The sequence below is a fragment of the Brassica oleracea genome, chromosome C9 (genome assembly GCF_000695525.1).
Source record: "Brassica oleracea var. oleracea cultivar TO1000 chromosome C9, BOL, whole genome shotgun sequence".
Classification (NCBI taxonomy): domain Eukaryota; kingdom Viridiplantae; phylum Streptophyta; class Magnoliopsida; order Brassicales; family Brassicaceae; genus Brassica; species Brassica oleracea.
In genome coordinates this window covers 52,539,816-52,567,539 of record NC_027756.1, presented here as the reverse complement: position 1 = coordinate 52,567,539, position 27,724 = coordinate 52,539,816, and the positions used below count along the sequence as shown (strand labels likewise).

At 34.1% G+C, this 27,724-nt stretch overlaps 4 protein-coding genes across 7 annotated transcripts; 2 read left to right on the top strand and 2 right to left on the bottom strand.

The window, feature by feature from the left end:
* Nucleotides 1-747: 747 nt before the first annotated feature.
* Nucleotides 748-1,712, bottom strand: LOC106317455 (probable transcriptional regulator RABBIT EARS). Its single transcript, XM_013755269.1, has one exon. It carries the CDS (start codon nucleotides 1,663-1,665, stop codon nucleotides 958-960), a length of 708 nt encoding a protein of 235 aa, XP_013610723.1. The 5' UTR covers nucleotides 1,666-1,712; the 3' UTR covers nucleotides 748-957.
* A 3,614-nt stretch (nucleotides 1,713-5,326) lies between these two features.
* Nucleotides 5,327-6,304, bottom strand: LOC106316694 (LOB domain-containing protein 33). Its single transcript, XM_013754580.1, has 2 exons — nucleotides 5,974-6,304; nucleotides 5,327-5,892 (listed from the first exon to the last, which is right to left on the bottom strand). The coding sequence occupies exons 1-2, from the start codon at nucleotides 6,250-6,252 to the stop codon at nucleotides 5,620-5,622; spliced, it is 552 nt and encodes a 183-aa protein (XP_013610034.1). The 5' UTR covers nucleotides 6,253-6,304; the 3' UTR covers nucleotides 5,327-5,619.
* A 7,918-nt stretch (nucleotides 6,305-14,222) lies between these two features.
* LOC106316725 (glycerol-3-phosphate acyltransferase 7) lies at nucleotides 14,223-16,288 on the top strand. Its single transcript, XM_013754604.1, has 2 exons — nucleotides 14,223-14,827; nucleotides 15,214-16,288. The coding sequence occupies exons 1-2, from the start codon at nucleotides 14,246-14,248 to the stop codon at nucleotides 16,126-16,128; spliced, it is 1,497 nt and encodes a 498-aa protein (XP_013610058.1). The 5' UTR covers nucleotides 14,223-14,245; the 3' UTR covers nucleotides 16,129-16,288.
* Nucleotides 16,289-17,268: 980 nt separating this feature from the next.
* Nucleotides 17,269-26,668, top strand: LOC106319054 (exportin-7). Of its 4 annotated transcripts, none has more exons than XM_013757271.1 (30): nucleotides 17,276-17,397; nucleotides 17,854-17,922; nucleotides 18,352-18,609; nucleotides 18,709-18,869; nucleotides 19,028-19,093; nucleotides 19,486-19,603; nucleotides 19,901-20,010; nucleotides 20,126-20,221; nucleotides 20,441-20,564; nucleotides 20,847-20,914; nucleotides 21,373-21,459; nucleotides 21,642-21,794; nucleotides 21,878-21,973; nucleotides 22,090-22,149; nucleotides 22,242-22,360; nucleotides 22,469-22,556; nucleotides 23,034-23,138; nucleotides 23,215-23,319; nucleotides 23,409-23,461; nucleotides 23,552-23,615; nucleotides 23,704-23,838; nucleotides 24,304-24,416; nucleotides 24,501-24,594; nucleotides 24,769-24,988; nucleotides 25,094-25,224; nucleotides 25,390-25,536; nucleotides 25,630-25,758; nucleotides 25,841-25,939; nucleotides 26,015-26,053; nucleotides 26,136-26,668. In XM_013757271.1, exons 3-30 carry the CDS (start codon nucleotides 18,369-18,371, stop codon nucleotides 26,271-26,273), a joined length of 3,159 nt encoding a protein of 1,052 aa, XP_013612725.1. In that variant the 5' UTR covers nucleotides 17,276-17,397; nucleotides 17,854-17,922; nucleotides 18,352-18,368; the 3' UTR covers nucleotides 26,274-26,668. The 4 variants fall into 4 exon arrangements, with proteins under 4 accessions (XP_013612727.1, XP_013612725.1, XP_013612726.1 ...); XM_013757272.1 differs by having other exon boundaries at nucleotides 17,308-17,397; nucleotides 17,854-17,882; XM_013757270.1 differs by having other exon boundaries at nucleotides 17,308-17,397; nucleotides 17,854-17,978.
* The last annotated feature ends 1,056 nt before the right edge of the window (nucleotides 26,669-27,724 follow it).

The following is a 27,724-nucleotide window of genomic DNA, read 5'->3' as shown; positions in this document are numbered from 1 at the left end:
TATGACTCTATGAACCATAAAAATTTTAGAATCAAAATCTTGGTTTTTTTTAGCTCATTGTGGAGAGAAAGTGAGAGATATGTTGTGTTTAGTTCACAAGAATGGAAAAAGAAGAAGGATAAATCAATTTTGGGAGCATTAAGAGCTTCAAATTGGTTGTTCATGGTGGTTGTGATATTGATGACAATGACAATCTTGTAATTACTTGAAGATGATGAGGGTGGGAGAGTAAAGATGTCATTTTCGAAAAAAAAAAGAAAAAAAAATTGATGGCATTTTCGTAAATTATATGAACTTGTGGGGTGAATATGGCAAAACCAATTTTCAAAAAAAAAGAGGTTAGTTTTGTGTTTGACTTTAAGTTGTAGGTCAATTTTGCAAAAACAATATGTGTTTTCCACGCTTTCAAAAAGAGAGTGAATAGTTGAAAATTATATTTCTTTTAAACAACAATATAATTCTTTAATTCTAATTGGTTTTTTGAGTTTAGTAATATTTTTTCACCCTGTTTGTTTCAAATGAAATATGTAATATGTTGTAGTTAATATTTCTTTTTTTTAATTATTTACATCATGATTCATCATTTTTATGCTTTATAAATAGAGATTTGGTTCATTTAATTTAGACACGTAAATTTTGAAAAATTAAAAATTAAATAATTATGTGAAAAAAATAAAAAAATAAAAAAAAGTCAGTTGAATAAAGAAAACCATTGTGCATAGCCTTAGGGGTTCACATGGAATAATATTAAGGCAAATTTCATCAAATTTATATTTAGTTTTCTAATGTCAAATTAATGTATTCAAGTCTTCGCTCAGGGTATAAAATAAAATCTTACTATAACAAAACCAACACTACGGAAGCTACTATTTCCCCTCTTGAAATTACAGACAATTAAGCTTCTTTTTTTTTTGGCAATCACACTAACTATTATTGTCATTATTATAACTACTTAGGCTAGTTGACTTTTGACGGATAACCTCCTAGCCGTAGCTCAAGATCCAGCTCCTCGTGATGACCGTTGATCTTGGATACTCCATTGACCAATCCTAACATCAGTGGCAATCTTGAAACATCAGTCTTTGCCTTCTTGGACGACGAAGATCCATTGATTGGTTGCTTCTTCCGAGAATCGAACTCAGAACTCACTAGACCTACAGATAGATCAGTCCTGACTTCATCATTGTAATGCTCTAATCTTTTCATAGAACTTTTTAAAACGTTACTATCATCAACATCACTTATATCCCTCTTAGTTCCATTGGCCTTTCTTAAATCTTCTTGGGCAAGAAACTTTGATCCCACGTCAAGAACTTCTTGTCGCTTTTGTAGCTGTTGATGATCGTAATCGATAGGCATGGCTTGGTCAGTTGATGAAGATGATAAAGGTTGTTGTTTAAGACGAGCTCGGTCTCTTCGATGAACGTTCATATGACCACCTAGTGCTTGCGCTGACTTGAACTCTCTCCCGCAAAAGCTGCACGAGTAAGACCTAGGCGGCCACATGCAACCACCTCCACCGCCATACTCAACCGCCGCAAACGCTCTATCTTCCCCAAATGGCCAGGGCAAAGCCGCGTCTGAAGTCTCTCTCGCCACCATTGGCCTAAGCTTCATCGACATCAAGCATTTTCCTCTCTCCGTCACACACGCGTAGGGACGCATGTGTACAGACACAAAGATTGTATAATTCTAACAGAAAAAGCAAAGAGTTTTTTTTTTGTGTGTGGGAGGGAAGTATGTAGATTTACACGCACGTACTCATATATAAAGAGAGACGCATATACATATATCATGTATGTGTGAGAGTATAATATGGTTAAAGCATTGAATGTGAGAAAGCTACATCCAGTCCATGAGTAAAGAGGGAGAGACTTTGATGGGGAAAGTTCTCTTTTACTTTAGTTACTCTTATGTCTTCACTCTATATATCTATACTAATGTTAAATGTTTATGTCGTAATAATTAGTTGGGGAGCTTTCGATTCGATAGTAGCTAAACTTAATGCCAAACGTAAACTAAGCTTTTCCACGAGTCTACAAAATTAATAAGTTCGATGTTTTTCAATCATCCTAATAGGCTAATAATATGACAAAATTTATGGTTTATAAATACTCTCATGTTAGACTACACCATACGTTATTTTATAGAGACTAAACACATACACCATCGTAGGATATGTGTGGCCGTAGAGGTGATGAAGACAGTGGACCATCAAATTAATTATCATTTACGTATTATGTGATCGAGCTAATAAGACACCACTACCATTAAAATATGGTGTGGTGTGATTATTTTACGAGTATTATACGGATGAAAAGTGGAGATCTTTGCCTGAAATCTATATATATTTTCATGACGGACTCGTATTTCAAAGATCCAACCTACAGTTTTGTCTCCACATTACGGTTTTTCAGACAGTGCGAGAAAACAACAAAACAATATTGGAGTACAAAGTATCCAAACTGAAGTGACTTAATTACAAAGCAAAAACTATAAGTTTTTAATAACAAAAATCAGATTATTATAAAAAAGAACTGCAATAACACGCCGAAACATGTTTTTTTGCTCTATATATGTTTGGGTGTGCTACATTTATACATTATTATTTGATTTTTTCCACGTAAGCAGCCGATTTTAATAAGTGAAGATTTATACATTACTCTTCTTTTTTTTTGCTTAGAGAGATCTATACATTACTTCTAGTAGAAAAACCAAAACAAGGCAGATTTAATCCCTTATATATTAATTGAAAAACATTACAATATTATTTTGTAACCACGTGTCACCACGAAGATGAAATTCAGAATTTTTAGAGAAATAGGTTGGTCCATCTTAAGTTATATTATATTTTTTTGTTAAAGTACCTATTAAATTGATAAATAGTGTACAAAAAATATTCTCGCATTTTCTTTAAATAAAAGCTACGGAATACCATAATATGATTAACGTATATATGACAATTAATGATTATGAATAAAAAATATTTGATAAAAAAATTTGTTTTTTACTTTTTTTTGTTTATTTTATATTATTAAAAGATATTAAACAATCACATTAACCATATAATAAAAAAATATTAAATTTTTTATAGGCTATATTTTGAATTTTTAAAACGACTATAAATTACTAAAAACGTTATGTTACTATAAATTACTAAAAACATTAAACGTTAAATTTTTGAATAATAACAAGATACAAATGATCATAAATCGTATGAATATGAAGTCTCATTTACTAGACATTTCATATTAGATATTAAATATAATTTAAAATTAAACTATATAACATGTAACATAGAAAAATACTTAAATATGATAATTTTTAAATTTGTATTGAAAAACTATTGAAGCCTTAATATTTAATTTTGAAATTTTCATTCAAAAAATCAAACATTAGAAATTTTGTGTTTATCATATGAGTATGAATTCTCAATAATAAATATTTATATTAAAATATACTATATTTCTATGTCCATGTCATTGAAATTTAATTATATACCATATAAAATAAATAAAATGATTGTTTTGATTAATTTACCAAAAATGTATCGTAAATAAACAAGATGTATTGTTTTGAATTATGTGCTTACCATAATTTAATTATATATAATACATAAATAAATATAAATAAATATAATATATATAAAATATTTTTATATATAATATTTATTCCGCGTAATTGCGCGGATTTAAACTAGTGATTATTTATTCCTTAGCTTAATTACCTTTCTTCGTTGCCCATTCCCTGTATTTTTTCTCGTGTCACTGTTTTTGGAAAAGACATTACATCGAAATGTATTATTATTACCTTCATAATTAACTATATATCATATTATTATTTATATACAGGCAAACATGTGCTAAAATGTAAGTGTTCTTTTTTTTTTCTTTTTGTAACACGACTTAAATGTAAGTGTTCTCTATGCCAGTCCCTGCTCTATGCGAGTGATATTAGTTATTTAGCAAAAAAAGAGTATATTATATAGCCAATGAAAAACAATATGCATACGGAGGAGCTTATTGGGGGAAATATATGAATATAGGGGCGTTTGGGCCGAAGGTTAGAATTTAGATGAGTCATTAAATATTATACATCATTGATGTTATTTATGGGCCTACATAGATATTTCAAGCCCAGGTAACCAATAGAATACTCAGCATTTAATCATCAAAAAATTACATGTAGATATACTTTTTCATTTGCCGACTTACATCTAGACATACTTTGAGCATGTGTATACTTTCTCTTGACAAAATACCTAAAGAGCTCTTTCAATTTTAACTAATTGGAAACGTGGGTTAAGGTTACTCAATCAATAGCCTTTCACATCGCTATTCGGTTTTCTCTCTGCATTTCTTCTCTCCCACATATCTCTTTCGTCAAACACCAAATCTCGTTTTTAAATTACAGAATCTATCATTTTTTTTACCTTTTCTCCTTCTTTTTTCATTTTTCATTTTTCATTTTTTATCTTTCATGCATTCTTGTTTTTGCTCCTCTTTCCTTTTTTCTCTTTTTTTTCTAACTCAGATCTGTAAATTTTTCAAAACAACATTATCATCTCCATTCTTTGTGCACGATTACCGTCATCACCGCAACTTCTTTCATCGCCATTGCCACAACTCTTCTTGCGGCCGCCGTCGCACTTGCAAAACCACCACTGCAATTCTTTCCCCACCGTTTTTGAGAAAGCCCTGAACACATGAACACAGACTTTGACCATATGAACAATAATCATGACCACATGAACACTGACTGTAACTCTGACCCTGATTATGATCATATGAACACTGACCCTAACCATCCTTTCTCTCCTAGAAAACCATGATTATGTTGTTTCCAACTGTAACCACCAGCTCAACGAAACCCCTAACCACGAAAGAGAAACCAACCTTTCACTATAACCCTGACCAAAAATATTTGTTCTTATTAACCACATCAATCCTAAATAGGCGAAATTTGCGCCTGACCACACATTTCTGACTACAAAACCCAACACTCAGATCAAAGTCATTCACTATTAATCCAACAATGTTTAGTAAATCTCAAACATCCATAAACCTACCTAATATTAGTTACAAAGGAAGTTGCTTAACCCTTTTAGACTTAACCAAGGTAAGAAAGCTTGTCCACCAGAAGGGCTTTTTGGAGAGTGAAAGAGTTAAAGCAAGGGAAAAAGTATATTTCATTCACAAAGTATGTGAACATGCAAAAAACAATAGAAAAGTACCCTAATGAATATCATACAACGAATATATATAGTGACTGAACTCCAATCACAAATACAACACGAGAAGCAGTGAAAAAAAATCAATAATTATAATTAATATATCACATTAATTAGAACTTGACTGAGGAATGCATGCTAAACAAACATTTTACATAGACCCAAATGAAACACTAACGTCATACTATTGACTTAGGGAGTGACATCACCGAAATGCATATTTTTTTTTATAATCCAATTGTAATTGGATTCCAAGATCTAATTAACCTTAACAGATTGCATACAATTTAGAAAACGTGGCCAAAATATAATGGCTCGTGGCAAAAAACCATGGCATATGTAAAAACGGCGCATTCTCTTATATGTGATTGATCATTTTTAGTTCACGTCTAATGTTGTGGTGCGTAGTAATAGTGATCCATGTTCTGAAACCATGGATGATTCACGAGCACTTCCTCCGGGTTTGTGAAGAACCCTTCAATGCAGTTTATTCCAACGTCGTTGTGCAAAACTGTCTGGTCGATGAAACCGGTCGTAGTGTCCATTGTCATCTGATTCAGAAACTCGGGCATGTCGTTAGGTTGTGACCGGCTCTGAGTAGTGTTGGATAAGTTCGCCATATGCGTCCCAAGAAACTCGATCTCCACTTGCAAAGTCATGACCTTAAAACCCAAAACCCTAACATGGTCAGATTTTTATTCGTAAAACTTAAAAAAAAAATCGTTTTCAAAATTTTGAGAGACCTGTTGCTGAAGAGCGAAGATGTGGGCGACGCAGCCATAAACAGGATCACACATGCGAGAGAGAGCCTCGTAGGAGATAGTGATCGCAGCTGCGCTTCTTTGATGTAGAGGCAAACTAAGCAAATGCTTTGAGACATTACTTGCGCCAAAGACTTTGTGGACCGCTGCAAAGTGAGATGAGGCCTGCTCGTAGCTGAAGTAAGGCGAGAAGACGCAATCAATGTTGCATTTCCTCCTTAGGAACTTGCATGCTCCACAAGATGATCCATGAGCTGCCATTTTTTTTTGCTCTGTTTTACTCTTGCTATTTTGTTAGCTTTGGACAAAACGCGTTGGTTTTTATAAGCCCCACCACTAAAAGTTTTTGACGTATGACAAACTAGTTTTTGAGATAAACATCAATCACCTTGTAACTTTATCTTTTTTTTTACTTCAAATTGAATGATTAATCTCATGAATAGTTGAAAGGCAGTAAGGTACAGCTTCACTAACACTAGTATTAAAACATATTTTCGCAGAATAGTTGTGAAACTCTAGAATACATCTTTTTGTATGGATAGTTACTTATAGTCGATCCGAAATATAAACTTAAGAATATTATATTAGTCGCTTTAATTTAGATTATGTCGTGAATAAACGCAAATCAGCTTAAGAACTCAAGAGTTAAACGTACTGAGACAAATACATATTTTTTAAGTTTGTATATTGTTATGTGAATAAATAATTTTTTTTGTTACCCCAAAAAAAAAAGAATAAATAAATTTACAATCCTTTAAATACATATTTGTATAACTTTAAAACCCAGGTTTTTCTTAGGAATATTTGCTTATCATAAAAAGTAATTTTCATGTCCTAAAAAACACACCTACGGGTCCAACAAATGCTACTATTTTATTGATGTACAGAGATTTAAAACAATTCCAGATGTAACAGATTAGTATAGGGAAATTTGGACGCATAAACATAGTACGAATTATATTGACTGTATACTCATAGCAACTGTCGTGGTACGATATGATATATATTTTAGTGCGTATAGACAAAAATACTCTTTCATGCGCGTGGAAGGGTGTGATCCACTGTTTTAGATATTCCTTGGAAAACGAGAGGTCGTTTTCAGATGTTAATTGTTCGGTGAGACGATTGAAAAAGTTTTTAATCGAAAGAGTTTTGAGATTTTAGTGGGGTTTCAGAGAGGAGAACTCGATTTCGGCGGATAAAGCAAAGGTGGCGGCAGTAATAGACGAGATTGGCAAAATCATAAGGCCGTCAGTCGTTAGGGTTCCGATGGAGAGTAATTAAGGAGACAAAATTGCAGAAGAGAGGTAAATTAAATTTCAAGTGGAATTAAACAGTGGGTGTTTACTGGGATGTATAAGTTCATGTCTGTTGGTTCAACCCATATGAAAATGCAGATCTAGCGGGGGGAGAAAATACGGCGGCGGAGAAACCTACTACGGAGAAGAGATGATTTACTGAGAAGGAAAGGTATGTTGTTGATTATTTATCATATTATGCAATCTGATTGTGTGGTCTTGGTTCGGTGGGGGTAAACGAGATGGAAGTAGTACGCCAGATACCATACTATTTATTGGATAAAGATAGTTTAGTATGCAGACGGGGGTTGGGACCACAGTAATGGAAACTGTAGATGTATTAGTATAGGGTATTGAACATGGAGTGGCGCGTAGGAGAAACACTTGCAGCAGAGGAAGATATTATAGTATGTTTTATATGGTTGGGCCAATTGTAAACTATGTTGTGGTCGTCGTAGTGTAGTTTTGTCAGGCCCGAAGGATGCGGCAATTAACCGGTTGGATTAACGTAATTCCTATACATGTGTAGGATGGAAGAGCTTGGGTTGCAAGAGCAGTTGTATCAGAAAGGGTACGAGCCTAGCGGGCGTAAAAAAATTTAATAATTACTTCAATTTGAGGTGAATAGAGGTGATCAAAGAAGCATTATCTGACGTGCAGCAGGAGCTGTTAGCGGAATCACAGTTCCGCCAGATTATGCTAATGGGGGGCCATACATTTTGGGTTATGTTTGCACACCAGTTGTTGGCACGGCAGTTGGTGGCACGCAATGACGCAAAAAGTATGAGCTTTGGTGGCGGTTTGCAGGGAAGCCCATAAGGTATGCGATTGGGGACTTCGCTTTAGTGACATGGTTGAATTGCGGAACCCCTCCATCAAATGAGTTGGGTATTCAAGGTGGTGGAAAAGGGAAAAAGAAGGGTATAAAAGAATAGACCACATGGGATACTCCTTCTGCTTCTTTTCTCACGCGGCACGCGTGCCCAGGGAGCGAAAGGGAAAAATAGATACATAAATGTCCCATCCACGGGCGTTTACTGTGCGATGGCTATAAGTTTCATATTTGGGCATGTTATGATTATTCAGCAAAATGCCCCATTAGTATAACATATTTGTACTACAGATTAATTAACTTTCGTGCTACCGTTTATAAATCCTCCTAAGCTAATGTTTATGTATGATATTAAGTTATGGTCAAATATGGATCGAGTATGGGTACCTTGATTTTTCTTGAATCATATAAGAGCAAGATTAACGCTGCGGGGCGTGGGTTCTTAGGGTTTTTTTTGTCCAATTTAAAAAAAAAAAATTTAAAAACTAACTAATTGCGGATCGTCACGTGTCAGTGGAACCCGCAAACACTACAAAAACTCTATGAAACTCGATTCTTGCAGAAGAGGAAGAATGGTTGAGTTTTAAACAAAATGTGGTATCCATTTTTTAAAAGCCTACTTAAGAGGTGTGACTCACTTCTTAAGAACTCATTTAAGAACTGAGGATAGATATGCTCTATGTGACCACTTTTAATATAAAAATTAGTTATCTTATTTTCTGGGGGTCTGTGTCGCACTGTCGTGGTCTACATTTCATGCTAATTTACACTATAAAATGGCCTAAAGTGCCATTTAATTATTTTATTGGTTTCCGAAGTTTATAAATATAGATATGTTTTGCCAAACTCATAATTTTTCTTTGTTCCTCAACTGTTGTAGTCTTTTAGGCTTTAAGGAAATGATTAATTAGTGGTTGAGATGCAAATCCAGCCGTTTTGTATGGTGACACAAACAAAATGTACAGTATCTAATTAGAAAAAGTCCACTATCCCATCAACTTGTCTTGCATTGAGTTAGTTCATTCAAGCCAATACAAAGTACAGAAACAGACAAATAAACAAATCAATATGATTAGTAATATTCAGGACATGCTTGGATTTTCAGTTCATTCAAGCCATCCATCTTCCGCTGCATTGTAGCTACAAATTTTTTCTAAGCTATGAAAAATTCGATAGCTATATGACTGATTTTTTGCAGTGGTGGTTCAAAAAAGATATTTCAAGAAGTTCGGGCTTCTTTCTCGTTTGTAGATTGTCTTCAAGGAGTTTAGAGCCCTATCATAAAAAAAAGATTTATGTTTTATGTATATAATTATATACTCTATATATACATGTTTATTTATTTTGTATTGGAATCAAGTTAGAGCCGAAAATAACCAGCTCAGACTGCAGCATCAGGCACTCCAAGTAAAAGAAATAATTTTGTATTAGTACCTTGATATTAGCTTTAGTAAATTGTACGTGGTAGAATGGTGAATCATCCTCCCCTGTATCTACATTGTTTTGATAGAGTCGTAATTATTGTTAATCTAAGTTCAGTATCCATTGATCATAATCAATCCATATAGTTGTAGTTATTATAATTATAACTGTCCTTTTCTTTGTTTGCCACTTACGAATTGGGAGCGCAATATAGGCAACTGAAGACCAGATAAAAAGCGGCGACAATGAATCAATGCCAGTAACATTGAACCTATACTGTTGTAATTTGAAAGTGTTCCCATTAAACCTCTATTTATTTGTGTGTGGATATGACGTTTTTTGTTTGTGTGTGTGGATATGACGTTCTTCTTTTGTTTGCTAGAGACACAAAAGAGGAAAGTTGAGGAATTGGGATTAACGAGTCGGTCTCGTTTAATATCGACTTTCGAGCTTTTGCAACGTTTTAGCTTAATCATGCATGCAATCATATAAGTATGGCATTATATTTTAATACTAACGTAAACCTTTTTATCTGCAGTGTTATCTGTGAACCCTACGAACCTTGTCTACTTGTCGCTGTCTTTAGCCTCCCTCATAAATTCTCCTTTTTGTTTTGGTGGGTCTTAACCCTAGTGCCCGGTGTCCTCCACGTCTTGTTTTATGTGAAAACATTTTTATATTCTACCTTCTAGAATTTCCTTTAGTAGATATATAGACAGTACGAAGAAATAAACCCGAAGAGGAGTGACGGACACAGCCAACGAATTATCGCTATATAGAAACTCAGGTCCACCATATTAAAAATGACATCAAGCCCAAGTTAAACCATGTTTCCGGCAAACCAAACTGAATCACGCAGCAAAACATCATGATCTGACTGGTAATTTTTTTTTGTTAAAGTCTGTTATTATAAGGCCGATCAAAATCGTTGAAAATAGTACTTCTATGATTTGATGGGGACATGAACTGATTTCGACCAGGTTTCAGTTTTAGTATACCAATTGAAGTTCATCCCACAAAAAGAAAATTATATCCGTTTTCACATCTCCACACGTTACACATGTAGATGATAACAAATTTAATATCTAGGCGCGCACAAAGCCACGAGATTTAAAATATTCCCTTCGGAAAATATATATGGTGTTCGTACATATGGTCAGTGATCTACTATTATAGTTTATTACACATGGTGCAACGAAATTTAAAATGCTATTTGTATATTTAGGTGTACACGTGACCTAATATCGGTGCAGCCCGACCAAAACTCGGAAGCAAGTTGGTCAAAGTTTCTTCTTCTTCTTCTCTTTTTTTGCTAAAAGGTTGGTGAAAGTTAAGCCATCAAATTATTCGCTTTTTTTTTCTTTGCTAAACACTATTCATTTTTTTTTTGAAACTACTATTCTCATTGATTGTAACTCTTATGTGTATCGTCCCTTGTAATCCTTGTATTATTTGAAAACATTACAACATTTAAGTTATGTCACATGTCTTAGACATTTTGAATTTCAGAATCATTAAACACTAGGTTAGTCATCTAAACATATATTCACTCTGTTTTTTAATGTTACATATTCTAGATTTTTCGCACATTTTAATAAAACACATTAAATTTGCATATTTTTTTTGTGTTTATCTTTGTTTCATAATTTTAAACCAATAACAATTCAGTAAGTGCAATTAAGTTTTTTAAAATTTGCAACTAATTAATAAAACATGTCTTGAAAATGTAAAAAATAGATTTTTTTAAAACATTTTTTCCCTAAAATATGTAATATTAACGAACAGATGGAGTACTATACATTGTCACTAAACTAATCATAAAATTAATTATTAATATATAATTTTTTAATTTTTCTTTAAATAAAATCTACGAATACCTAATATGATTAAAGTATATATAAGATTTTTTGGTAGTACTGGTGAACCAGATGGCTATGATGAACTGAGACGACTCTTCTCCTTGCTTAGAAAGCGCTCACTTTAGTCGTTGATGATCCAATTCCATTCATTACTAACAATTAATGATTTTGAAAAATAAAAATTTAGTATCAATGTGTGTATTTTCTATCATTTTTGTTTTTTTTGTCAACAACGTTACAGACTCATATCTATCATTTTTGTTTAATTTTATATAATCACATTAACCATATAATAAAAAAAGAATTTTTCGTACTGCATATATTATATTTTCACATATGAAAATTTGTGATCATTAGTTAAAAAAAATTATAACAAGATACAAATGATCATAAAACCACATGAGTATGAAGTCTCATTTAATTAATATTTAGATATATATGTATATATATATATATATATATATATCTATTTTCACATCATTTAAACTAACCTATATATCATATAAAATACATAAATAGTTAATTTTAAAATTTGCATTGAACAAGTATTGAGAATTTAACATTTTAATTTCAAAATTTGTATTGAAATTTTAAAATGATTATAAATTACTAAAATTCTAAAACTATTAGAAGTCTCATATCAAAAACATTGTTATCAATGGTTTTTAAAAAAAATCTTATAAGAAGATACAAATCATCATAAAACCATATGAGTAGAAAGGTTCATTTCATAAATAGTCATATTAGATATTTACTATATATATATGTGCTAATAAATTTAATTATAAATCATATAAAATAGATAAAAGTGATTATTTGGATTTATTTACCATAAAATGATTGAAAATAAATAACAATGGTTGTTTTGATTTATATGCATATGCCAATTTAATTACATGTATAATAGTTACAGATTTTTTAATTCAACATATATTTCTTATTTTATTATTTCATGATGTGTAAAATAATATGTAAAGCGCAAATAAATAATAGTATGTAAAACTATTTGTATATACAATATTCATGTCTTGCGAGTCGTGGATCTTAAACTAGTTACAATTAAAAAAACACAAAACACATGAGGTCCAATATCTATATTATTAATAATGAAGTATATTTGAAGAATAACCCTTGATTCATCTTAAATATTACAAGATTTTCCCTTAGCTTTCTTTTTAAAAGAATAAATCAATAAGGAAATATCCCATAGAAAATTTAACGTATTTTGCACATTTATAATTAATTTATTAGTCTATTTCTAACATATAAGCACCATATTTTTATAATGACAATAGAGTATCCCGAATATAATGCTCGTGCCATCAATTTAAATCCTAAGCATAGTTATTTTTCTTTTTAATAAAACCAATCAGATAGTATACTATATGATATATTTTATTGAAATTGGTTTCTATAATATTTTAATTCAGACCGGTCCAGTTGGCCTAGAGGTAGTTGAAAACTAGATCCAATATGCTCGCCGCAGGTTTGACTCGCGCTGGCCACCCGAACTGGCTTAAATGGTAAGAATACGTGGAGTGCCGTGGACCCGTGAAGAATAGTCGGTTGACCTCGGACACCCTACGTTCACCAAAAATTTATATATATATTTTAATTCACCCACAACCCATGCAACTCGTATATAAATTTCACCATGCCAGAACTATTACTCCAACTATTATACAAAATCAATGTGTGATATATTTCATTTTCAGATATTTTTGTAGTGATAATTTATTCCAAAGTTAAAAATTTTAATTTAAAAAAAATAAAGATGAATTGGGTTATTATAAATATTTCACAGTTATATTCTTACAGGTTATTCCATCAACCATAAAAATAGCAATCAAAAGTATGTGGAATACAAAAAAAAACTTTATGTTTTAATAAATCTGATTTTTAATCAAATAAAAGTATACTATTATATATTTTATAAGATTGTATATTAACAAAACCTTTCAATAATTTTTATATTGAATTAAATGTATATTTCGTTTTATATAAAAGTTACACAATTTCAGAAAACTAATTTCAAAATTATGATAATTTATATTAATTTAATTTTGGATTTTTTTCAAATTTTAATTTCAGATTAGTATTGAATAAAGATTGGTTAAGTTAAATTTTAAAATATAAATAGGTATTGATTTACTTGATAAAAGTATAAAATTATGTAAATTTCTATCATCATATTGAGCGATGGATCATGGTATTACAAATATTTTACATTTATAATTTTACGGATTATTTCATCAAACATACAATATACTCATCAAAAGTACTGAAAGTATCTAGAGCATTGAAAATATCTTTATATTTTAGTAATCTGATTTCAAATCATATAAACTAATATCCATAAAATTTATGAAAAATAAACATAGTTATAGTTCTTAGTATAAAATTGAATAAACCAAATAAAAATATAGTATAAACTAAAATTGTGCAATCCAAACATTTATCCTATTAAAGGAAAATAACTGAAATAATTCAGATATAAAAATGAAAAAGTTATGTATAAAGCTTAAAATATATAAATTATATTTAAAATTATAATTTTTATTAAATATTTTTTTTGTCTAATATTATTTCAGTGCACATTGACTTCAGGATTATTATGAATCATTAAATGTGTAATCCAGGTATATATATTTATTGATGAACGACAAATAAAATAATGCGTTCAACAAAACAAAACAAAATAAAAGTGGTTGCGAAACTGATAAACTGCCGTGTGATATTTTGCATTAGAGACAAGTTAATTCAAACCTTATAAAAACTAACTATATGATCAAATAATTTTCATAACCAAACAAACCGAAACCCAAAGAAACAATTAAGTGGTGATGGAGTCATCAACGACAACATCGTATTCAGTCGTGTCGGAGCTCGAAGGAACTCTATTGAAAACCCCAAAACCCTTCGCTTACTTCATGCTCATGGCTTTCGAGGCATCAGGATTAATTCGTTACACACTTCTTCTGTTTCTCTGGCCTATCATAGCACTCCTTGACGTTTTGGGCTACAGAAACGGTAGCCTTAAGCTGATGATCTTCGTTGCAACGGCTGGTTTGCGCGAATCGGAGATAGAATCAGTGTCTCGAGCCGTTCTTCCCAAATTCTACATGGATGATATAAGCATGGATGCTTGGAGAGCGTTTGGTTCGTGCGAGAAGAGAGTCGTTGTCACAAGAATGCCACGAGTTATGGTGGAGAGATTCGCTAAAGACCATCTTAGAGCCCATGAGGTCATCGGTACAGAGATAATCATCAACCGTTTCGGTTATGCCACCGGTTTTATTCAGGAATCTGATGTCGATAGATCCATTTTCAACAGTGTGGCTAACTTGTTTGAAGATCGAAGACCTCAACTAGGTCTTGGACGACCGATTATCTCGGGCTCTCAAACTTTCCTATCGTTATGTGAGGTAAGTATTACGAAAAGAAAAACGTTATAATATTGAGTGAATTGTAATTTGATTTAAGAAAATGTTACAGTCACTTTAAAAAAATGGAACAAAAATCATTTTTTTTTTAAAAAAAACTCATAGATGCTAATTAGGTAGAAATCGAAATTATTTTAATAATATGATATTTAAATAATTTTTTTTATTATTTGTTGCATATTTGATATTCTTCATTTCTAAAAAGCAAGTTTTGATTACTTTCACTAAAGATAAGATATAGACCATGTTTTATCAAAATTAAATCCCCTTTCTTATTTTCTAATATGGACTTGAAATATTTTAAACTAACAGACATTTTTTCATACCAACGCTCATTCTAATGATCGTATATCTTTGTGTATATATAGGAGCAAGTTCACGCACCCGTTCCATCGAACTACAACGTCCAGCGTTTGCATGTGCAGCTGTTACCAGTCATATTCCACGATGGACGTTTGGTGAAGCTACCGACACCAGCCACCGCACTCCTCGTCCTTCTCTGGATCCCTTTCGGAATAATCCTAGCCGTGGTTCGTCTCTTCATCGGGTCCATGCTCCCTTTATGGGCCATACCTTATGTCTCACGCATATTCAACATTCGGTTCATCGTAAAAGGAAAGCCTCCAGCACCAGCATCCGCTGGAAACCAAGGCGTACTATTCGTATGCACTCATAGAACCGTAATGGATCCAGTCATATTATCCTATGTGCTCGGCCGTAGCATCCCAGCCGTTACCTACTCCGTTTCTCGCTTATCTGAAATATTATCTCCGATTCCAACGTTTCGTCTAACTCGAGTTCGAGATGTAGACGCCGAGATTATAAAGAAAGAGTTATCTAACGGGGATTTGGTGGTATATCCCGAGGGAACCACTTGCCGTGAACCGTTTCTGCTGAGATTTAGCGCGCTTTTCGCGGAGTTAACTGATAAGATCGTTCCCGTGGCGATGAACTATAGAGTTGGGTTCTTTCATGCGACTACCGCTAGAGGCTGGAAGGCTTTTGACCCCATCTTCTTTTTCATGAACCCTAGACCGGTTTACGAGGTGACGTTCTTGAACCAGCTCGAAGTGGAGGCAACGTGTTCATCAGGGAAGAGTCCGTATGACGTGGCTAATTATGTGCAGAGAATCTTGGCGGCTACGTTAGGGTTTCAGTGTACTAACTTCACGAGGAAGGATAAATATAGAGTTCTCGCTGGGAACGATGGGGCGGTGTCGTACTCGTCGTTTCTCGACCAATTCAAGAAGGTCGTCGCCACTATCAAACCTTTTTTCAAATAGTTTTCAAGTTTTTATACGCATTTTTCTAAATAATGTGATCATCGCCTGGTTGCAAAATGTTTGTTATCCTTTTTAGATCTAATTCAAGAAGGTATATTCTTACGGGTTTGTATTTTTCTTAATTTATATATCAACTTTTTGTTAAAATTTTAAATTACATATAAATGGCAACTGTTTTTACATGTTACGTCTACTCAAGATAACTCCAATATAGTAATGAACAAATACGAATAGTTGGACCATTATATCAACCTTATATATCAGAATCATCTAATTCTAGGTTGTCAATCACTGTATCAACCTTATACAATATCAACTATTCGATTACAGATCACAATCATTTAGTTTTTTAGGTTGTCAGTGTAGATATGTTATAATTTTGCGTTATAACTAAAAAAGCAATGATAAAAAATATGTGATGGTGGATTCAAGCCTACTAAAGTTTTGATACGAGAAGCTAGCTCAGCTCAGACGTTACTAATAACTCATAAAAAGTTCACAAATGAACATGAAAGAAAGAGGAAAATTTTCAAAGAAACGTTCAAGACTTAATATACAAGACGCCAATTCAGTCAAAAAGCGTTAATCCGTAATAGTCATACAACCATCTACACTCGAGATATTTTTTATAAAAAAAAATTAGTGACTACAATAACATCATAAGTGCCTAATTTATGCTTAAAACAAAATATCCTTGTAACGTTTCCGTGTAACGAAAATGTTATGAAAAAATTGACCAAGAATTTATTTGTTTAACCACTCGTAATTGAATTCTCTTAGGCTGACATCACATCATTCAAAAATGTATTATAATCGTTAGTAATCATATTTAAGGTGAGAAGAATCATGTTTGACAATGCCCAGACGATTGTAGTTTGGTGGGGGTAGATTAGAAGTTGATGAAGAAAACTTGAGCAGATTATACAATTTAACTTGGTCAAACATATCTGCTTATTTGTTTTGTTGACCGCTAGAATTTCAGCGGCCGCCTTCGCGTTAAATTGGACAGTTAGAGATACTGCCAAGCCCGTCATATGTATGGGCCTAGGCCCATTAAATTAGGGTTTGGCCCACATTAAAACACGAGCCGAGATATAGAGGTGGGCGAGTCTATAAAACCAAAAAAGGAAGTTACACACTCGCCTGATCGGACTGCACGTCTCTTCTTCGTTCTCGCTGTTACCGACGACGCTTCGCTGATCGAGGTTCCAGTTCGCCGGAAAAACTTACCGATTAACGTAATCGGAGTGGCTACCAGCTCAATCTCTGGTGAGGCGAAGTTTGTTTTGCGCACATCGTTGTTTTCCGAGTTTTTTATTTGCTCGATGGTTTATTTTCCTCAATCGCGTGCTTCGTGAAGTGATGAAGATCGATGATGAATCGTATTCGTGTAGTGTTTACTTATAATGGTTAGGATGTGATTGAAAATACGAAATCTAGGTTTTCTATGTAGCTCATTGTATTGTATCGAAATGTCAATGATGATTTAGCGTAGCATATGATTTCGTTTTAACGTTTCATCAGTACACTTTCGTGCGAGTCCCTAGGATGTAGCTGTGGCGGAAACTTATATCTAATGAAATTAGCTTATATTGTCTGATGTGCTAAACTTATAGCGGTATTCGATCGTATGTGGCTATGCGTCTCTTATAGAGTTGTAGCTTTCACTCTTATGTATGGCGTTTTGTGTGGCGACTGAAGTTTGATTTTTGACGTTTTAAACAGAATCAACCCCGGTACTGAGCTGGAGTTAGGTGATACACAGCTTCAATACTTTTCCTTCCATCATCCAGAGTTAGGAACTTGACTCTGCCATTAGGCTATCATTTTTTTCTTCTATCACTACTTGTGTATTCTCTCTCTCTTTCACTCTATTTTGTATGACATCTAAGTGATGTATACTGGTAGCTCACTGAATTTGTACATGGTCAACCTACTAGTGCACTTTTTTTTTCATTTGTTAATGTTGTTCCATCTTTGTTTGGATCTTGGTATTTCGTTTTCTTAAGGATTGTGGAGCTGCGTCATTTGATTTTTCTCCTGAAGCTTGTTTGATTCATTGTTTATTGTAATGATTCATTGTTTATTGTAATGATTCATTCACTGCTTTGCTGCCTCTGAATACTTCATAAATCAGGATACTCTGTAATAAACTAAAATCTTATATAAATATTCTTGTTAAAACGGTAGTGGTATCTGTTCTTTTTCTACCTTGTTGGTCAGATTCTGCTTCGTTACCAATGGAGAGCTTGGCGCAACTTGAGGCATTATGCGAGAGATTATACAACTCACAGGATACAGCTGAGAGGGCTCACGCTGAAAATAATCTCAGATGCTTTTCCGTGAATAAGGATTATATACCGCAATGTCAATACATTCTCGACAATTCATCACAACCTTATTCCTTAATGCTCGCCAGCTCGAGTTTGTTGAAGCAAGTGACGGATCATTCCCTTCCGCTGAATCTTCGCCTTGATATCAGTAAACTTCTTATCCAGTCCTTCAAACTAAATGACTAGATATCTCTTTTCTGGGGTTTCATAACTTACTTGTTTCTGGTGTTCTGTTGGTTTTGTTTAGGAGCTTATATAGTGAACTATCTGGCTACAAGAGGACCGGAGATGCAACCATTTGTTATTGCTTCGCTCATTCAACTGCTTTGCCGGCTCACAAAGCTTGGATGGTTAGACGGTGATAGATTCAGGGATGTGGTGAAGGAATCTACAAACTTCTTGGAACAGGTGGTGCATCTTCGTGGGTGTTTGGTTACTGTATTATCTTTATTTCTTAGTGCTCTGTGGATTGCAGAAACCCTTGTGGATGTTACTTTTGTAGAACTTTCAGATTTTCTTAACAAGAGCTTGCTGAGTATGGTCTTTCATAAATTTTGTTTGAATAGGGTTCCGCGGATCACTATGCTATCGGCTTAAGAATTTTGGATCAACTTGTGCAGGAAATGAATCAGGTTAGTGGTTAATGGTGTATAAATATCTTAACAAAGGCTGAAATTACTCACTGTAGAGTTTGTGTTTCTTGACATGGATTGCTCATTGCTTCAGATTCATATTAGTTTTGAGTTGCCTTCTTTTGTTTCTATGCGATCTAAAGTATCTGCCTGTTACAGATACAGTAAGAGTGTTGTGCTCAATATAACTATACTGTCTGTTTCCACCATTCCTTAAAGTATATTTCAAATGCACTTCTTAAAGATTTCAAATGGTGGTTTTTGTTAGACAGGTATATGTTACAACGTGCGTTATATTAGATATTGAATGGGTCACAAAATATTGTCCATTTATTTACTTTTGTGAAATAGTTATTGACATTTCTCCATCTTCTTTTGTTCAATTCTTATAGCCTAATCCAGGACTGCCTTCTACACGTCACCGGAGGGTTGCATGCAACTTCAGGGATCAATCCTTATTTCAAATATTCCAAATAGCTTTGACCTCATTAAGCTATCTGAAAAGTAATGGTAATATTATGAGCTTCATCTTATGCATTGATGCCATCAACCTAGATTGTTGGTTGCGCATGTGTGAATTTTACTGGCTGTATATTAATGGATACCACCTCTGGAAACTCTAACTGTTGGATGAGTCATCTTTGTCAGGCTTTTCATTATATCCCCTCATGCCACCTTTGAGTTGTAAATGCCATCTTGAAAATATATGCTAATGGAATGTTTTGGTCTAGGCATAGCATGGGAATTTCATTTTCTTTTTTCTGTTAGTTCATTAGTAATGAGTCAGACGTTATGTTTTTTAATCAGCTGCCGGACGTTTACAAGAATTGGCACTTTCCCTTGCGCTGAGGTGTGTATCGTTTGATTTTGTTGGAACTTCAATCGATGAAAGCACAGAAGAGGTTGGCACAGTTCAGGTAGAACTTTAATATCGTGTTATATTCATCCTGTTTGTGATTGCTTAGTGCCTATGTTTATGTGGTACTCGATTTTCGTGATGTTATAACTTCTTGTGTTACCGATAATTTGTAGATACCAACGTCCTGGAGGTCAGTATTGGAGGATCCCTCCACGCTGCAGATATTTTTCGATTATTATGGTAGTACAGACTCACCTCTTTCGAAAGAGGTATGTCTATATTTTTCCAGTTCTTGATGAGAAGAAGCATATAGGCATGTTTTGCATCAAAGGAAAATGATCTTCAGTTCATTTCTGTCCACTCGTATTGTGTGGACAGGTGTTTCAAATTCAGTAATATCACTGATACAGTAGCACACAGTAGGTACTAGGTGGCTTTAAATGACTCAAATTTGCTATTTGTTAATGTTCCTCTGTTTTAACTTCTAGGCACTTGAGTGCTTGGTGCGATTGGCTTCTGTAAGACGCTCTATGTTCACAGATGATGCTACCCGCTCTAAATTTTTAGCCCATTTGATGACAGGAACCAAAGAAATTCTTCAAACAGGAAAAGGTATGTTTGATGTATGACTATGGAATTTTTCTGTCCGACTGTAAAAACTTAAGCTTAAGGTGTTGCATTGTATGCAACTGTGTCATTTACAATTTTATAACCCTTCATGACTGAAGTTCGAGCCTCTCAGTTATGTAGTCTGTTAACATTGTACTGTACGTGTGTTGTTGATATTGTGTTTTAATGGATATTTGATACCTAACCTGATCTTACGTCTTCGTATATTATCTCCCTGATCCCGGTCCCTTACCTTCGTCAACACAAATTACTTTGTTGAATTAGGTCTTGCTGATCATGATAACTACCATGTGTTCTGCCGTCTACTTGGGCGTTTTAGGTTGAATTATCAGGTAAAAGTCAACTAAATTCTTTTCTAATTCACGCATTACTGTTTGTATAATTTTATTTGCGTCATAGCTAGAATTTTATTTGCTATTTGTCACAGTTGGACGGTTTTCACTATACCGATGCTATATGTTCTTTATAAATCAGTAATATATTCTAATATAGTTTTATTCTCTTCAACGATGTTCTTCCTTGGGATCTCTTGCCTAAATGGTAGTTGACAATCATAGACTGGGCGCTTGATTTGTATCTTCTGGTGCTTCGTATTGCATTGATTTCTCTCTAGACTCTCCTTAGTAATTGTATATAACAAGATGATAATGCCAGCATGTAATTGTAATTTGTTGTGCCGCATCACTGTAATTATTTGGTGGTTATAATTTGGACATGCTTTATTGGTTTATATGGCTGATAAATTCAGATCTTATGTAACCTTATGTATGAATCTATCTGCACTCTGCAGCTTTCGGAGCTTGTGAAGATGGACGGGTACGGTGACTGGATACAGTTGTTGGCAGAGTTTACACTAAAATCTCTCCAGTCATGGCAGGTAAATTTTCGCAATTTATATCAGCGAATGCCATAGCAATCAAATTACAGATGCTTTATATTAGCGATAATCATGGCAATTCAGCTCAAAGCAATTCAGTTTATATTAGCGAATGCCATAGCCATTCAATTCAAATTTATTCTTAGTTTTGCAAAATCCATAAATAGTTTTTTTTCTTACAGTGGGCCAGCAGCAGCGTGTACCACCTCCTTGGAATGTGGTCCAGATTAGTAGCATCTGTGTCATACTTGAAGGGTGATTCACCAAGTCTACTCGATGAATTTGTACCTAAAATTACAGAGGGGTTTATCATATCCAGATTCGATTCTGTGCAGGTATATAACACCGCTGATTTTGGTAGATTCCCCATGCTAAATTGTATTTTTTCTTTGATATGTTACTGTTTTCCTCTTTCCAGGCTAATGTCCCCGATGATCCTACTGAGCATCCTTTGGATAAAGTTGAAGTTCTGCAGGATGAGCTGGATTGCTTTCCATACCTATGCAGATTTCAGGTTATCCTTTTACTTCATTTGCGTTGCATACGACACCCTTGTTTCGTTAACATAGTTTGTTGGATAATGCTGAATCTTAATACAATTGAACTGCAACTGAGGTTCTTATCGTGCAGTATGAAAGAATTGGCATGTATATAATAAACACAATGGAGCCGCTTCTGCAATCGTATACGGTAAAAGCCAATGTTCTTATGTGTAGAGCTTATTGCTGTTCTGTCGATGTTTTTTGTGTCCTAAACGCTTGAGCTGAGTGATCGTGTAACAGGAAAGAGGGAAACTTCAGTTTGCTGACAATTCTGAACTGGCACTTATTGAAGCAAAATTGTCATGGGTTGTTCATATTGTTGCTGCTATTGTTAAAATCAAGCAGTGCAGCGGCTGTAGGTAAGTTGCTATCCAATATTTTATTATATATATATATATATTTTGCGTTTAGCTCTGTTTGAGGAACAAAACAATATATGAACATTGGAAATTAAATGTATGGTGCAGTATGGAGACGCAAGAGGTGCTTGATGCCGAACTCTCTTCTCGTGTTTTGCGGCTAATAGATGTCATGGACAGTGGACTACACATACAGGTATGACATCTGCTTGCGATTAATTATAAACAAAATACTTGTAGATAATCTCGTTGGATTGCATAGTTCTATAATTTGGTGAAAATTGGATTTAAACACGAAGATATGAGTTACCTAAAGGTTGTTCTGCTACTTGATGTTCGTCAATATTTGTGTTTATCAGCGTTTTTTTTTGAAAACTCACCATGAATACATACGGCTGGTAAATCAGTAAGTCTAGCTTATGTTCATAATCCTGTATAACCAGTTAACCACATATATGAATATTAGAGTAAACCACATATATGAATATATAGTAGTGATCTCATTAAACGTTTTTGATATTACTATTATGAGTGAACTGTATGTTATATTGTAGTAACGTTCCTAACAACCCTGTGCGGCTGTGCTTCACGTGATTTATTTTCTTTTCTCCCAGTTGAATTCGCAACTTTTATATCATCTGTAAAGTAATCAAATAACACATTTTTTATGCAGCGATATGGTGAAATAAGTAAACAAAGGCTTGAGCGTGCGATTCTTACATTCTTCCAGAATTTCCGAAAGTCTTACGTTGGTGATCAGGCCATGCATTCATCAAAAGTAAATGCAAACTTGTTTCCTTTTTATATACTTTTTTTGTTTCATGTCTATTCCTGATACTACCATTCTGTTGCAGCAATTGTATGCCAGATTGAAAGACCTTCGTGGACTCGATGATCATCTTATGCTGTTGAACGTTATTGTTTGCAAGATTGCTACGAACTTAAAATGTTATACACAGGTAATCTTGTGTTCTTTACCGTTTCTGACATGCCGCTCGGAGCATCAAAACCATATATTCTCAAAACGATCTGTCTTTTGTTTCTTTAGAGTGAAGAAGTCATTGGTCACACGCTAAGTTTGTTTCATGAGTTGGCATCTGGGTAAATCCGTTACAACCTGTTCAATTTGATGTTATATTAGCTCATATGCATTTCCGTATTGAACTTTTTTGTTTTGGTTTTCGCTTGAAGATATATGACCGGGAAGCTGCTTTTGAAGCTGGAGACGGTGAACTTTATTATTTCTAATCACACTGTAATTCTTCTCCAAGTACTCTTCTCTTATGGACATCATGTAATGTATCACCAGCAATAATCTCAGTATGTAAATTGCTATATTCCAGAGAGAGCAGTTTCCATTCTTAGAAGAGTATAGATGCTCGCGCAGCAGAACAACGTTTTACTACACGGTTGGTTGGTTGATTTTCATGGAGGATAGCTCAATAAAGTTCAAGACGTCGATGGAACCACTTATGCAGGTTAGTCTCCATTTTCTTTCAGCATCTTATCTCTGCAGCTTTCATTTACAATAGTGATTCTGTACGTATCTGCCCTGCATACTGTTCTCTGATTATAATGATAGGGTTGCATGTCTTTTTTATGGAAGAAGGAATGAAAAAAAGTTTGTGTTTCTTCTTACTAAGTAACCCAGGCGAAGCATAAGGAAGACATGGTCATGGTGAACTTTGCATTGAAAATGCATAATGGTCACCCTTTCTCAATTCTAGGCATAGTTTGATACATGGATTACAGGGTTGATATACATCCTAATATCTTATGATATCTTATTGGCATATATTCGCATCGCAAAGTGGTTATGTATTTTCTGTTGTATGCGTAGCTCAATACCCTAATTTTTGTGGTGTAATGGAATCTCTGTTCTTGTATATAGTTCAAGTTGCTGTAATAAGCCAGTAAACTACTATTAAATTCAATCATGATAGGTTTTCCGCACCCTGGAATCAACACCAGATTCGATGTTTCGCACTGATACTGTGAAGTTTGCTCTGATCGGATTGATGAAGAGTTTAAGAGGAATTTCAATGGCTAGTAGCAGGTATTGACTTCATCTAGTTACTTTGACATCCATAAACATTTTGCAATCTTATGATTTATTTAAGCTTTCTCTTTTTGATCTCAGCAAGAGGAGTTATGGTCTTTTGTTTGACTGGCTCTATCCTGCACACATGCCACTTCTTTTGAGAGGGATCTCAAATTGGTTCGACACACCAGAGGTATTTAGTTTTACATTCTACTCTATTGGGTTGTATTAAAGGTCACTGTCCTAATAATAACCTGAGTCCTTATATCTGATTTAACAGGTCAGTGAATTTACGCTTTCTGCCATTATTTATTTGAATAGTGGTGCCTTCTTTCTCTCAGCTTCTCTTCTTGGATTGTTGATGTAGGTTACGACCCCGTTGTTGAAGTTCATGGCTGAGTTTGTGCATAACAAAAACCAGCGCCTTACTTTTGATTCTTCTTCCCCAAATGGCATCCTGCTTTTCCGGGAAGTCAGTAAATTGATTGTGGCTTATGGTTCAAGGATCTTGTCCCTTTTAAATGTTGCGGATATATATGCCTTCAAATACAAGGGGTTCTGGGTTTCACTGACAATTCTGTCAAGAGGTTAGAACATGATTTCGACGTTATAGAACCAAAGAGAATCAGTCTTTTCTTGTTTGTTGCTTTAGTTTATTATGTTCTGATACTTGATAATCATCTTATGGGCAGCGCTTTCGGGAAATTATTGCAACTTCGGTGTGTTTGAACTCTATGGCGATCCAGCTCTTGCGGATGCACTTGATATTGCATTGAAGATGACCTTATCAATACCCTTGGCAGATATATTAACATATCGCAAGGTATGTGTGGCACTGCATTTTTTTTTATCGTCCAGATGCTTTCAGTAATCAATTTTAGTGATTCAAACGCATCGAATTTTTTTGGCTTTCACTCTTGATATTTTTTGCATTACCTTTTCAGTGAACTGTAAACTCAAATCTTATCGTAATTTTTTCATCTTTCAGCTTACAAAGGCATACTTTGGATTCGTCGAGGTCTTGTGTGGCAGTTATATTACCTTTATATTGCAACTGGATACTGCCACTTTTATGCATCTCGTAGGTTCCCTTGAATCTGGACTCAAGGGGTTGGACACAAGTATTTCATCACAGGTGAGAAATGTGTGAAAAAAAATGTTAAGACCCGTTTATCATGTTGCACAATGTCTCTTCTTAAGCACTGATATATATATATCATCGTTTCAGTGTGCAATAGCTGTAGACAACCTTGCTACATATTATTTCAACAACATCACAATGGGTGAGGCACCAAATTCTCCCGCTGCTATTCGTTTTGCACAGCACATTGCAGACTGCCCTAGTTTGTTTCCCGAGGTAACTCCTCTTATCTCTCTTTAGCATAGATGCAACACGTTTAATACACTTTTTGTCTAAACGGGGTTTCTATTACAAGCAGATATTGAAGACGCTCTTTGAAATAGTTTTGTTAGAGGATTGTGGCAATCAATGGAGTCTCAGCAGGCCGATACTAAGCTTGATTCTTATAAATGAGCAGGTATGTGTAATTTGTATTTTTCCGAAGTGAGCCTTTGTTCATTTGTCTAACTCATTACAACTGCTGTCTCACCAGATCTTCTCTGATCTGAAAGCTAAGATCCTCTCCTCACAGGTGATGATCCAAAACTCTCTATTATTTACCATTTTTACCCAAGTATTGTCGAAATCTTGAGCCATTATTTTTAATGGTGCAGCCAGTGGATCAACACCAGCGACTCTCTGCTTGCTTTGACAGTCTTATGACAGACATATCGCGGGGATTGGATCCGAAGAACAGAGACATGTTCACTCAGAACTTGAATCGTTTCAGACTTGAGTTCCGCGTTAAATAGAATCAGTCAGACAAAAACAGTCCCTGAGCCGCGGTCTACTTTACATTAGGGGTCTTATCAGAAAGACCCACATAACATAGTGAATCAAAAGTTCTCAAGGAGCAAAAGAATGGGGAAAACAAAAACAGAATAACTCTCTAGATTTTTTGGTGCTGTACATATAGCTTATAACTTTTGGTCGTGGTTCAGTGTTGGGGTTTATTTTGTCTCGTCTCCTACCCAAAATACTAGCTCGATAAAAAAAAAAGTATGACAAGGGTATCCTTTTGGCAAATGTTGCGTGCAATTAGGCTCATTTTCTTTGTGTTTGTTTGTGATGGTAAAACAAACCAGAAAGAAAATGCAGATTTGAACTGACGGGTTCGATGGTTTTGCTAGTTCTTGTTTAGCTTTGATCGTCTGTATTTTCGTATGACGAATTACCAAAAAGAAAATATTAAGCAAACAGGATTAAGTGTTTATTTATCTGTCTTTCTTGTCAACTATCAAAGCATATATTGTTCTTCATCGAATACAGCATAACATGCGTACACAGTTTATTATATGGCTACGGCCTTCCACGAGACCCGGCATCGAACTTGGGACCTCTGGCATCCGAAGCTGATGGTATATAACTAGTAATCACTGTAATTAAACTGGAGGTCCAAGTAATTTTTTTTTATATTATAAATACAACTACTAATATCTACGAAGAAAATTTAGTTTGGTTGTTGTTACTTGCAGGGGTTACCTGGTGAATCTCTTATTACCTGATAATTTTAAGGAAAATTTATTTATAAGCTAGGGTTTTCGATTTTTGTCACCTCCAACAACTAATGATCAGGAAATTAGTGGGTTGTTGAGAGAAGATTTTATTAATGAAAAAAAATTCCTTGTAGATATTACTAGTATATAACTAATGATTAGGCAATTAGTGGGCTACGAGAAAAATTTATTAAGTTTAAGGAAAATTTATTCTTATTATAAATACAACTAGTAAACAACCCACTAATTGCCTGATCAGCAACCCACTTATTGCATGATCAACTCTTAATATCTAAGAGGAAATTTTGTTTTTTTTATTATAAATACAACTATTCAGTTTCATTTTAATTGTCGTTTTAGGTTTATGCACACATATTAAAAAAATATTTAAATTTTTGCATATTTTCAAAATAAAAACATCATTACCTATACACCTAATCATATGAGTATTGTTAATAAATTTTAAAACGAATTTGAAACAAAATTTCACTACAAGAAAACACATGCTTAACGACGAAAATTAACGAGGAAAAACAATCCTCGTAAATTTGCGTCGAGTTTACGACGAATTTACGTGAAAAACTTAAGTCATCGTTATTTCCTCGTAACATAACGACAAAACTGTTTCGTCGTAAAGTGGATGTAATTTTACGAGTATTTTACGAGGAAAAACTATTTCCTCGTAAATACGACGTAAACTTTGCGTG

Bases quoted from the DNA above. Each gene is read 5' to 3' on its own strand.
- LOC106317455 (XM_013755269.1), bottom strand. From the start codon at position 1,665: ATGCGTCCCTACGCGTGTGTGACGGAGAGAGGAAAATGCTTGATGTCG.
- LOC106316694 (XM_013754580.1), bottom strand. From the start codon at position 6,252: ATGGCAGCTCATGGATCATCTTGTGGAGCATGCAAGTTCCTAAGGAGG. The intron at 5,893-5,973 runs GTCTCTCAAAAT...TTGGGTTTTAAG, and splicing joins TCTTCGCTCTTCAGCAACAG to GTCATGACTTTGCAAGTGGA.
- LOC106319054 (XM_013757271.1), top strand. From the start codon at position 18,369: ATGGAGAGCTTGGCGCAACTTGAGGCATTATGCGAGAGATTATACAAC. The intron at 25,537-25,629 runs GTGAGAAATGTG...TCATCGTTTCAG, and splicing joins ACACAAGTATTTCATCACAG to TGTGCAATAGCTGTAGACAA. The intron at 26,054-26,135 runs GTGATGATCCAA...TTAATGGTGCAG, and splicing joins CTAAGATCCTCTCCTCACAG to CCAGTGGATCAACACCAGCG.
- LOC106316725 (XM_013754604.1), top strand. From the start codon at position 14,246: ATGGAGTCATCAACGACAACATCGTATTCAGTCGTGTCGGAGCTCGAA. The intron at 14,828-15,213 runs GTAAGTATTACG...GTGTATATATAG, and splicing joins CTTTCCTATCGTTATGTGAG to GAGCAAGTTCACGCACCCGT.